Source organism: Rhineura floridana, chromosome 7 (assembly GCF_030035675.1).
Source record: "Rhineura floridana isolate rRhiFlo1 chromosome 7, rRhiFlo1.hap2, whole genome shotgun sequence".
NCBI classification, from domain to species: Eukaryota; Metazoa; Chordata; class Lepidosauria; order Squamata; family Rhineuridae; genus Rhineura; species Rhineura floridana.
This window is the reverse complement of record NC_084486.1, coordinates 97376551-97390138: the sequence shown is the minus strand read 5'-3', so window position 1 is coordinate 97390138 and position 13588 is coordinate 97376551. Positions and strand designations below refer to the sequence as shown.

Below are 13588 nucleotides of genomic sequence, written 5' to 3'. Positions count from 1 at the left end.
GGTTCCCCATCCCTGTTCTAAAACATGAAGCAAAGAAGCTGTTTCTCTCAGCCAGTGTCAACCCAAGTTTGAGCCCACATCCATTACTTCATCAACAATGTCTGTATAGCCATGGATACCTAAACTAGGTTCAGGGAACCACAGAGAATGAGGCCAGAAGACTAGCTCCTCCAGCTTTATCTTGAATGAGCATTCCTCATGAAGTTATCTCTAGCTACTAGCCATGATGGTTATGCTATGCCTCCACAGGCGGAGGCGGTATGCTTCCGAATACCAGTTGCTGGAAACCGCAGTAGGGGAAAGTGCTCTTTGCACTCAGGTCCCGCTTGCAGGTTTCCCATGGGTATCTGGGTGGCCACTGGGAGAACAGGATGCTGGACTAGATGGGCCATTCTCATGTTCTTACCTCATGTAAACTGGAGATAAAGCCAGAGGACACACTGGAGAGACCAAAGCGTTTCTCGATGGTCGTCAGACTGCTCTTGAAGTAGGCACTGTAGAGGAGCTGGGACAGCTGCAGCAGGCTATGGCAGGCCACAAACACCTATGGGCAAAATGATATAAATTAGGGGTGTGACAAAATGAGGTCCCAGGAATTATCAGTATTAGGCTGAAGCATCCTCTCACTGTTGATCCCGGTGTGTAGCCAATATGTTAACAACACAATTGTTGTGTGTAAATTAAACCAAACTCACAACCCAGAATACAACTGACCCAAATTTTCTGCTTCATTTCTGTCATATTTTCAACTTTTTAATGCAAAATTTCTAGGAATTCAGGAACTTGGCTGTTAAGCTGAGACTCCCACCCAATACACACTACAGGGAGTGATGGCATTCAGAAAAGGTCTAAATATTGTGACTGGTATTGTAGAGAGGAGGGGGGAGCCTTTTGCTTTTGTAATTGAAAATGTGATTGATTGACAGGTTTACACAAGCGAGTGAATGGTAGACAGAACATACATTGTGACAGCTGAAGACACTGCCTTCTGAATGACAAGAAAGTTCTCTTTCCAGTTATTATTACTTCAGCTGCTGTTTGACACAAGGATCATGTCTTTAATTTCTCCCTTTATAACATAAAACAGGTGCTTGCTAAAACAAGCAAGAATGGGAATTTAGCATTAGATACTACAAGTGGGACCTTTAACCAAACGTTGCAGTATGGCATGCTTCTGTTTAGGCTTCCACTCCATTTCATCTCTCCTTTCCACCATTTCATTTTCCTCCACCACCCCTGCTGCAACACTTGGTATTCTGTGGCTACTAAGTATGCTTACTGAGCCGTTCTGAGATTCCCCATCACCACTGATTATTTTGTACTTCTCTAAACTTGGGGTTTTTTGAAGCATACCACAGAGATGAAGGCAAGAGATTCAAGTCGAGGGGGTAAGACTTACACAGAAAGAGACAGTAGCCTGATGAAAAAGGACAGAGCTGATAGTTCCATCATGGTTAGGGTGGTCATGTGTCCTACTTTACAGAGGACAGTCTGAAAAGTAGGATATTTGAAGTGCTGTAAGAAGACAGTTTCCTGTCTGGTCCACTTCTGGTTGAACGATAAAGAACCATAAGAAGGGAGTGCAGCAGGAGCCTTCATGTTACCCGTTAGCTGTGAGCACCTGGGCAACAAACTGAGCAGACACACAGATCATCTGGTCACTCTCTTTCCCACTATGGTGAGATGTATTTCTATTTAAATTGTAGGAAGTATTTCTATTAATTAATTTAGAATATGTGTCTCTATTGATAAATTAGCACAAGTAAGTTCGATGCAAACTTATGTGTCCTTCCCCCCCATTTTTTAGGTGATGCATTTTTATTTTGGTGATGCATAAGATACCACCCTAGCCAGGGCTCTTTAAACACAAGGGAGACCCTCCTGGATATGCAATGCAGGATGCTAGGAAGGTGTGAGGAGGGGGAGGAGGAAGAGGATGTAGTCAAGACCTAGAGAACAGGGAACAAATGAGAAAGGAAGAGACTAGGGGCTCATCTACATGGAAGCACTTCTTTGTAAGAAATACACTTCTTTTACCTTCACCTTTAGTTTGCATTGTCCACAGTTTCTGCTTAAAAGTTAGCTGCCAATCACTTTTTCCCATTTACACAAGCAGGCATTCCTCTAGGGACCATTGGTCTCACTTTTTCCTTGTGGCACCACCCTCGAATTATATATTTCCACTCTCTCTGGTTGCTAGGTGACCAAGCGTGCTCAGTCTGTTCTGCCAGCTGCAGTAGGTTCCTTTTAAAAAAACCCAGAAGTGAGAATATCCATGTTTTTCTGGTAGGATATAGCCGAAACACAAATCTTTGTTTGAGAAGTATTATACTTTTGTGCACAAGTTGGGGGGGGGGGAACAAAATAAAGGCACTGTTTGCAGCAACATAAAAAAGGACAGCAGAATGGAGGAGAGCAACTGGAAGTTGCTTGTCAGTCTACAGGAAATAAAATGAACAAAGGGAGGAGGAGGGAGTGGGCATGGAGAGGGGAATGATTGACACATCCACCTAAAAGCATCAGTGCAAAGCGTCTGCAAGCATTAGAGAAAGGGAGTGAAGACATTTTTTCTTCCTTTTTCCTATTATCAGTGGATTGAGTTACTACGGATTTACAGGGGGGAATGTGTGATAGCTTGTTTGCTGGTAACATCACGTGAACCATGCAAATTTAAAGGAGATGTTAGTAGCACTAAACACACAGTAAACCATCATGAGGATGGGCCCTAGATGAATAAAATGCGGGAAAGTAGAAATGGGGGGTGGGGAGAAACCAGAAAAACAGAAATGAGAGAAGAATTGAGAAAGTTTTCTGAAGCAATGGTTTCAGAAGTTAAAAAGTTAAAACTGCCACTGATTTCTCTTCCAATTTCTCACCATACAGAAAAAAAGGCCTTTGGCCTGCAGACTAGCCACATATTTGCTCTATATTGGTGTACAACTAACTTGCATAACCTGCACTGTGGATTGCTTGAGCATCAGCCAAATTATATTGTTGCGAACCTGCTTTTCACCAGGGATTATCCCTCCTGACACCCCACACTTGGTTCAGGAAATCCCCATCAAGCAGAACACTTGCCTCAGCCTGGGTCAGATATGCTGTCTGCACCACAAGCTTCAGCCCTTCCACCTTTTGTCTCATCCAAAGGGTGACCACTGGTGTCCCGTCAGCACAATAGGATGTAGGTACAGGAACTGAACAGGACCCTGATATAGTAGCACACGTGACCAGGCAGACACACAGGAATTTAAATGAACTACATAACTTTATTAAAATACAAGATTAAATAGTATATTGATGCATAGTCCCTATCTTCCCTACCTGTCCTACCCCCTCCAACTAATATGTAATCCACCCTTTTCCACCCAGCTCACTCCCACAACACAACCACCCTCCTTCCACTCCAAAACCCAACACCACCACTCCTAACTGACAAAACCAACTTTTTTCAAACCTCTCTTAGAGCTCTCACTCATACACCCCCTCCTACCTGGCAGTCTTACTATTCATACTCCCAGGCATTCCATTAACTCCTTCAAAACCGTAATGTATTTAATAACAGTTCCCAACAAGTGGTTTCGTAACATATACCATCCAAATGATAGACTGGAACCCTCACTAGTGCAAATTAGTTTGCTAGATTCTGTATAGGATTTGGAGCCTCATCCGTTCATGCTACACTGTCCGAGATTGATGGTGTTCTCTTGCTTGCTGCTACCTCAGAGCAGAGGAAGATGATGTGGATATGGCTTGTGTGTTAGCTATAGAGTGATTACACTTGTGCTTTCTCAGACTGCCTTATACTTGCTGTCTATCAACAATATGTGCCGAGCCACAAATTTCCAGAGAAGCGCTCAAGGTAAAGCAGACAATCTTGGTAGCTTGCAAACTATACGTTACCCTTGTCTTCCATCTATGGCTCAATCAAGCAGCAGAAAAGAAAAAGTCTTGTTTAGAAAACAGGACAAAGATGGCACCATTTCAGACATTTGAGCTTCTTAAGAATGTTTTGGAGAAAGGACAACCCCTGACAAGGCTTACTGGCAGACTTTCTCTCCCCCCCTTCTCTCCCGCCCCTTCTGAATGCATGTGTCAGCCAGAAATTATACAAATAAATCATTCAAGGAGCATGAGAAAGCAGATATGAAATGTGGCAGGGGGTGAAGGGAGAGGGATACCTAGGCTGCACTTCTGCAATAGACCAGTAACACAAATAGATCGTAATAAAAAGTTGAAAGAAAAATTATTAGGCTTTCCAAATCTACTTTAAAAACTTCACTTGTCGGAAACAACAAGATGTCTTTATTTAGTGACTAAATTATTATTACCCTCAAAGAGACTTAAAAGAGTGTTACATCTGATGCACGGTCCAGTGTTTCAACAGAGGTTACTTCCAGGTAAGTAGGAACAGGAATGCAGCTGGAAATTCACAATGTCAAGGTTCAGCATATCTAATTCATACCACTCCATCTCCAGTTGCACTCTTTCACTAGCATGAGAGAGAGAGAGAGAGAGAGTGTGTGTGTGTGTTATAGAGCAAACTTGTCTATGGCAACTCCCCTCTGCCCCAATAGACCTAGCCGTACTCAGCTCATAAGCCTTGCCTTTCAGCTTTGCCTGATGGCCCAGGAAGCCAGGCAAAGCTCAGGAAGCCTGTGGTTGGGCAGTTTTAGGTCTTATGTAATTTTAATGGCCAAGCCTGTAACTTTTTTTTTTTAAAGTATAGCTCTAGAATCTTCCATAAGGAAAACCAACTGTGGGATTCAAGAGTCTTTAGAGAGAGGCGGAATGTAAATCTTCTCCCTTAACTGAAAGCTGGCTGCTAATACTAAGGGAGAAGGTAATGTCTCCCCAGACAGCAATATTTGTTATGCCTTTATTAACTAAAGTTTGTGCAGCTGTTTAATGATGATACCAGATATTATGATTAGATGATATGACAGACGTGTCCTTGTTATTAGTTACTGAATACTGGAGGGGCAGTGTATTTAGAAGCCCAAAATACATTTTCATTATGTTTACAAGGAAGTTCAGTAGGAAGTTATTCATTAACCAGTAGAGTACACATTCAAGTGCAGTGGCTTTTTGCATTTGAAGATCCCATTTTCTATACGAACAAGTGATTTCAAAAGTCCCTTTTCTCTCTAGTTTGTTTTATTTAGTATTATATTTGGTGCAGTTCAGCTTGTCTCTTTAAACATCTCCACTTCACTCCCATTTCCTACAGAAAGGCAAACCACATAACTCCCTCCCTTTCCCTCCCAAATCTCCAATACACAAACTGGGGAAGGTTTGTCATCTTGCAGGGAAGATGGGGAAATGCAGCAGTACGTAATTAACACTTCTGACAACCCAGTTTTCAACTTCCCAGAATTATTCTTGGCTATGTGCAGTCATTCTACTGCCTGGACAGAACCATCCATCAATCAGAACCCACCTGGGTCCACAGTCCTTAAAATGGGAATGTTGTCAATGATCCATTGTCCTTCACCATCCGTCCAACCAACCAAGATGCTGCATTACCTGTGAGAAGGGTCTTAGCTTGGTGTGAGTATGCAGCTAATAGACTTAGCTAGTTCTCTAAAATGTTGATTTTCTTTTGTGAACAGCTCTGTCTTTTCCCTTTCATTCTCTTAAACTTCCATTTTTAACAAACTCACTTAAAATTGACTGTTGGGGACTGATGTGCATTTGTGACTGCTCACAAGATCCTGTATCTCCCATCTGTGTATAGATCTCTTTAGTCCTATGCTACACATTTGAGTCTGCTAGGGAAATTAGAGGAAAGCAGGTGCCCTATTTCCTAGGAAGGGCAGGTGTGAGCTGGATGCCCCCTTATCTCCTTAACTAAGGTCCCAATGGCACTATACATTTAAAGCAGTATTATACTACTTTAAACAGTTATGGCCACACTCACTTTTCTGCAGGTTCCAGTGCATCTGCACCTCTCTTTTCTGAAAACGGGGGGCACACAACACTAGTCAAACGCCACCCTTTTATACTGTAAAACGTGGTGGGATCAGCTTGAGTGCATTTTTTTTAATTTGCTTCAAAGAGATTTCATAAGTGACCAGCAGATCAACCTGTTCCTGCTCCAGGCGTGGTCAATGGAAATGTTTTGCTGTAGGCTACTAGAGTTCTCACAGCCCCAGAGTGGTTTAACTATCAGTCCATCTGCCCAGGGTGGAGGAATGACCACCCCATTGGCATGAAAGGATTTTTGTGTGTGTATGAGGGGAAAAAGAAGAGAGAAACTCTTGGCTGCTTCATAAATAGTGGTAAGCTACTTTTGCCTTGACCATTTGCTAGCATTTGCCTGGTTTTTGCACACACACACCCCTGCTCCTCAAAACCAATGAAAAGTCTGGGTCACATACTTTATTAACTAGTTTTAGTCCACCTATTTATATCAGGAGCACGGCACCACAGATTAGCCAAAGAAAAAACAATAGAGAAGGGTCAGAGGATACATGATGCCATCTTCTTGCTGAAGCTAAGTAGGTTTGGGTCTGGGTCAGTGCCTTGATGGAAGATCATCTGGGAATGTCGTGTATGCATCCTTGAGTTCCATGATGGAAGAAAGGGAGGATATAAGTCTTTCTAGTGGCCTTTGACAGCCAAGGTATTTTGTTCTATGGGACCCACCTCATTTCTTGAATTATCCTGTTCCATTTGGAATGGTTTTACTTGTTTCATAATTGTAACAATTTTGTCTGTTTTTATATTTGTATATATTATATTGTTGTAACATCCCCAGGGCCTTATAATGAAGGGCAGGAAAGAAATCTTATCTATCTATCAATCCCAAAACTAACAGCAGCAGAGAACTGAGATATGCAATGTGAATGCGCATAAAGACCATAGATTAAAACCACCACACACAATAACAACCCTATGGCCTCTTGACTCCACATTGTGGTTGGTTTTGTCTTGGGAAGAGAGGCCCTCAAGACAGACAACCATTTTCAAAAATTCTTTTTACATAATGCAGGGTAAGGTTTTCTAGGGTCCATTGTCTCTCTTCCAACATACTGCAAATACTGTTGAAAATACTGTTTTGTACTGTTATATTAAATTGAACTTCATAATGCACATTAAAGTAAAACAGCATGACTTTTGTTTATACATTGAGAGTAAAAAACAATTCCTCAAGCATTCCCATCATGGGAATGTTGCTCTCCTCTCCCACAACCCTAAACCCAGCTAACATTCAGCAAATATAATGGGGGGGGGAAGAGGAACAGAGGAAAGATGAAAAGGGGATAAATAGTACTCTGCTGTGTATGGATTTGCATGTCAAAACAGAAACTCAGATCCAATACTGCTGGAAGCACCATGTCAGTTAAATGCTGCAATGGCCCTTTGGGCACATGCAAAAAAGCAGAAGACAAGGCGGGAGGCTTTTCCAGCATACAGTACAGGCCACAGGAGGTTAACATCACAATTCTATACATGTCTACTCAGAAGTAAGTCACATTAAGATCAATGGGGCTTACTCCTCCTAAGTAAGTGGGTATTAGGACTGCAGTCTAAGTCCTAAGTCACAGAAAGGAAGCTCTCCACATCCTGAGGCACAGTAGGCTACACTGTTTTGATCTATACTTAGCCATTTTTATGGAACATTTTTAAATTGGAAGGAAAGTTAAAATTTGCCACACCCTAAAGGCATTCATGAAGGAAAATAAACAGGCTCAGAAAGCACCTTCTCTAAGATAATGGCTTGGTATGCATGTCACTTTAAACCGTGGTTAAACAAACTAAACGGTTTAAATGTGAACATGCAGCATGCCAAAGCACACTGCTGAAATCACAGGCACTTCACTTCCACCCCACTCCTTCCGTATTTCTGGGAAACAAGCCATATTCAGGCTTAGCGTTACATCTGAACCCGGGTAAGCCAAGAACAAACCTTGATTACAGCTTATGGTTTGTTTGGAGAGAAACAAACCATGAGCCCAGGTTGGATGTAATGGTAAGTCAGACCATGGCTTGTTTTCCTGGCAGCACAGCAGCAGCAGGGCAGGGTAGGAGAAAAGCACCTATTTCAGCAGTGTGCAGCAACATGCTACCTGTTCACATTTAAACCACAGTTTAGTTTTAACAATGGTTTAATGTGATGTGTAAATGAGGCAAGGAAAAGGACAACATTAAGTTGGGATGCCAACTAAGAGAAATCAAAAAGGAAATCAAAGTATATTCAAGATCTGGGTCTAGCCCTACATTAAAATAACAAGAATCCCAACAGTTACTGCAAGAATATGTAACCCCTTGTTCAGCACTGTATTTTCTCTCTGAATGTTAAAATGGTTTGTCCTTCAGAAGATATATTTTTGGCTTTTTAATAAGTATATAAGAATAATGAAAAAAAGGTGTCAGGTTACTTTTTCTAAAGATGTGAAGTCAAGAGAGGATTTTATTAAGTAAAATGCTATTTATTATATTGCAGATGCCTAAAATGTTTTTAAAACTGTCTTTAAAGCATACTGTCTGATTTAGATTCTGACTTTTTCTTTGTCTTTGTAACAACGAACACAAGTGATCACTAAAAGATCTGTGGACAGGTCATTCTGCAAAAGGACTAACATCTTTGCATTTGTAGCCAAAGTTGCTCTGCATCAAAATAAAAATGACCAACTGGTGACTCATGGCAACATACAAAATTTGAATGAATGCATGGTACGTATACAATTACATTTGCAAAGTGTAAGAAACTATGAGATGCAAAATATCCCATAATTTAACACACTCCCACTTTGGGGTTTGTATGTAATGGTCCATCCAAAAAGCAAAAGGGGCACACCGCATAGGGATGCATGTTAAAAAAAATAAACTGCTCACAGTTTATCCACACACTCCACACCATTCTTCTCCTTAGACAAACTAAGCTTAGCAGAAGTGAGCTCAACTGGGAGAAAACCACTTGGGTGTGGAACAGGCTACAGGGGTGGGTACAAAGAGGATTCAGGTCCCCTTTTTGCTCTACAGAGTCAATTTGTCATATTTCTTAATAGTCTTATAATCCAAGTTCCCTAGGTGACATACAAACAATTTAAAACAAGAATCTCATACAATATAACAGATACATCACAACAGTAAATCAATAAAAACAGCCCAAAATCAGAAGGAAGAGTACACAAAATGTATTACTCACATTGGGCGGAGCAGAAGATCATCCTCATCAGGCAGAACACAACATAACTACCACAAAACGCCCAGCTTGGAGTCTCCTGCATTTGCAGACTTAAGAGTTATACAGAGTAGGATGGATGGAAAGACTATGCTACTATGACCATGTATGTTAGGGGAGGTAATGACGGGACTTGAAGTCCAGCAACTTATGGAGAGCCACAGGTTCCCCTCTCCCGATGTATGTGAAGCACGTAGTCCCAGGACATGGTCTGAAGGCGCGATGCGCCAACCTGCTGAAGCTAATCCAGTCTATGCCTAATGAGATGCTGCCGAATGCTATGCACACCACTTGGGCGTTCCATGGAAGTAAGTAAGTATGTAAACAATGAATACATTTGAGCAATATTTGAATTGTCCTATAAATATTTACTTACATATCATTATTACTATTACTAACCACTTGCTATAGGGAAAAGCTTAGCATCTGATGTGAAACTAATTTATGAGTTTTCTGCCATTTTGCTGTTTTGCTGGTGTGGATTTGGTTTTAATCTGCTGCTGTTTTAACTGCCACACTTTCAAGACTATTCTTTATTGCTCATCACTTTTTAAATAATTTTGTTGTTCTTCTAATGTTGAAAACCTCTTGGTGTGTCCCCATGATGTAAAAGTGGGATTAAAAGTAATACAATTGGTCTAATCTTAAAGAACGATGCACAGATTTCCACCAGGAGAGAATAACGACGTGTGGATGGTGCAAATGGGCAAAAACCAAATAAATTTTTTAAAACAAAACAAAGAATTGGTAACCATTACATACAACTGAACAGAAAATCCTGGAGAAGGTAAAATTAAGGAGGACATAGCAAGAAGGTCAAAAGTGGTGTGACATCTGGGAGGCGAGAGATGTGAAATGAAGAGATAAAAATAAATAGGATAACCTCTTTGCAGGCCTTGTATATAGGATAAAGCCTTCTAGGCTTGGCTAACAGGGTTGCACATATGAGTTCTGCTCTTTCTCCTACTCCCAAAGTCAGCCGAGCAAACTGACAGTTTCTTCTGCAGAAACTGACAGTAGTTTCCTCAAAGACATACTGTATTCTGCTGATCCAAGCTAGTACATTCCAACCTACTTGTTTCTCTCCCTCAGCAACGTAATCAACAGAGCAACATTTGTGGCTTTCCTGAACTACACAGCAAGAACAAGTGACATCCTTGAAATACATGTCAGACATCACGGGAGCTGTTGTGGCTGGGAACAGCTCGGCCACAATGTCGGTCGGGCAAAAGAATTATTCCTGCAAGGCTGCAACATAACACATGAGCCAACCCACAAAAGCTAGAAGCTATCAAATGAGTAAATGCTACTGTGTCTATAAGGTGGCAAAGTGATCCTAGACTCATCTTCATTTTAGTAAGTGACCTCTTGTGACAGAGAGCCAGGCCCCAAGCCAGGTCATGTCTCTTGACTTCAGGCAAACTTCAGACAACATTCAGCCATTTTGTAGAAGAGGTTCAAAACCTGAGACATGTGTCCACCTCCCTGCTTATAAATCTGTACTTTCTTCAGTCACCTGTTAATCACTTTGATGTTTATTTCAAGGACAGCTGAATGATCATCACTACAGGGTGTTTGCATAAACTGCTTAATTCACTCGCAAACCACAGTTTACTTTTAAAATGGGACAGCTAACATGCATACTTCTCCCCCGCCCTGTTCCTCCTCCACAGGCAGCTCCTATACGTCCTGGGTTTGGGGACAGAAAACTCTATAGTTTCATATTGCCAGTATTAGGTGGTTTGAACTTGCACACTCCCATCTAACACAGAGGAAGTGCACTGTTCAAATACTTTCTGATGTCACTTCATACAAGGTCAGACGGACCACTACACTCTGTAATCCACCTTCTGATTCAATAGTCACAATCACAACTGCAGGTTAGAAACCGCATTTCCAAGGTGGTGAGGAAATACCCCGTTCTGGAATGGCTCTGTCTGTGCTGACTGTGCAATTATGACAGGTTGGCTATAGTACATTGAACAGCAAAAAAAATCCTCATTAATAGTACTATTTATTTATTTATTATTTGATTTATATCCCACCCTTCCTCCCAGCAAGAGCCTAGGGCGGCAAACAAAAGCACTAAAACACTTTAAAACATAATTAAAACAGACTTTAAAATACATTAAAACATCTTTAAAAACATTTTTTAAAGCTTGCAAGACATCTTTTTTAAAAAAAGTTTAAAAACATGTTGTTGTTTAAAGACATATTAAAAAGCAATTCCAACACAGACACAGACTGGGATAAGGTCTCAACAGGCTTGTTGAAAGAAGAAGGTCTTCAACAGGTGCCAAAAAGGTAACAGAGATGGCACCTGTCTAATATTTAACTGGAGGGAATTCCACAGGGTAGGTGCCACCACACTAAAGCTCTGTTTCCTATGTTGTGCAGAACAGACCTCCTGATAAGATGGTATCTGCAGGAGACCCTCACCTGCAGAACATAGTGATCAACTGGGTATATAAGGGATAAGACAGTCTTTCAGGTATCCTGGTCCCAAACTGTATAGGGCTTTGTACACCAAGACTAGAACCTTGAACTTGGCCAGGTAAGTGCAATACAGATGCTGCCTGTCTGTTGAGAAGCGAGTCCCACTAAGATCAGAGAGGCTTATTCCCAAGTAAGTGTGTATAGGGGTATGCTATGAATTTGACAAGTCTGACACCTGAACTGCTGCACCAAAATTGTTCAGCTCTTTTGCACTGGAAATAACCACAAAGACTCTGAAAGTACCATGACCAGAAGCCTATCCTTGAGCAACACAGGTGATCAATCAACAAAAAGCAGAAAGGGAACCACCTTACTTTTAAGAAGGATACCCAGTGTATCCTTTCTAAAAGTAGGATAGAAACTTCACAGGTGACTGTAGATATGGAAGAAAAAAAATCCTTCTCTCTGTCTAGCTTTTCCCATACACCTTGCTCCATATAAAGGCTGCAAGTTCTGCTGGCTATCAGGATGACAGTAAAAGTCACAGGGAACTTTCCAACTGAGCTAAGACATTGATTAGTGCACAGCAGCTTCTTCTTTCCTACCTTCCTTTCACATATGCCTTGTCAGCTATATCAATGTTTATATGGAAAAGAAAGGCACTTACATTATATAAATGTTGGAAGCCAAGGTGATGCTCTCCAGATTTTGTTTGACTACATCTCTCATCATCCCTGACCGTTGACCATACTGGCAAGGCTAATGAAGAGCTGGGATCTTACAATGACTGGAAGGTATCATGTTGGTTACCCCTGATTTAAACCACTCAAGCTGTAGCAGCAGTCAACCTGGCCAACCAAAGCAGATGTTACTAGAAAAATGTTTATGTATTTATGCCATTTATTAGTCATATACTACTGAGTGGGGGGAAATCCTGATCTACTATGAACAAACATAATATGTTGGGCAGTACTCTTCAACTGTGTTTGCAAAATTAGAGACTGGCCAATCTACCTTTCTCTGAACAACCAGCTCAGCTGGAATACACTGATATTTTGCAGGCAACAATGGAATTTTATCCTGAAAATGTCTATTTTACCCCACAGAAGAAACTGAAAACTGAAATTTGAAATGCCCATTTCAGGTAAAAAAGTCTGTACCCACTTGGGATAGGTTAGAGTGGCACATCTTTTTTTTAAATAATAATCTTCATCCAAAAATATTAAATTTGGCAAAAAAAAGTTCTGTTTAAAAGGAATCAAATTAAAATAAAAAGTAATCTTTTCAGTCACAATTACCATGAAAAAAGATAAACAGATCTGGATTCTGTCTATTTAGGCTCAATAAAATATGAGAATATGTAAAAAGCATAAATTGCTTTCAGCAAACTGTAAGTATGCAATATATGTATACACAATAACTTTGAACTGGCTGTATTCTTTCAATCGTATAGACTTCATCTCACAGCTTATGCAAGATAACAAGAGTCGGTCAACCAGTCTGTTTACCCTAAGACTACATTTAAATTTCTGTTATGAAATATAACACTTGTAAAGGTTTGATAGAGGACAGCCACTTCCATTAGTATAACATTGGTTGGAAAGCCAAAGTTCACACCTATAGGAACCACAGAATTTGTTAATGGTAAAGAAAACCCTGATAGGTCAGAGTTAAGGGTATCGGTTTGCAGTGAAATCGTAGTGGTCCCCCCCCCTTCTATAAGAAGAGAGTTCAAGAGTCAAGGCAGAAAGCAAAATTAGCACTATATAGGGACTTGGTTCTTCTAAAAGAACCATGCTGACTGGAACAAGCGAGGGTCTTCTAGTCCACTGCCAAGACTGGGAAACTGGCAAAGAGCAGACTGCTTCCTTTGCGGTAAAGAGTACAGTTAAGCCCAATCATGAGCTGCTTTTTGTTGCCAAAGTGAAACAAAGGGAGCTGGAGTGATGGGGAAGAGCCTCTCTT

At 40.9% G+C, this 13588-nt stretch overlaps 1 protein-coding gene across 1 annotated transcript in view; it reads right to left on the bottom strand.

Moving 5' to 3' along the window:
* Positions 1-13588, bottom strand: part of SLCO2A1 (solute carrier organic anion transporter family member 2A1) — a 92351-nt gene that overhangs the window by 54663 nt on the left and 24100 nt on the right. The window contains exon 2 of the mRNA XM_061636597.1: positions 407-544. Coding sequence (XP_061492581.1) covers positions 407-544 — 138 coding nt within the window. The remainder of the gene's footprint in view (positions 1-406; positions 545-13588) is intronic.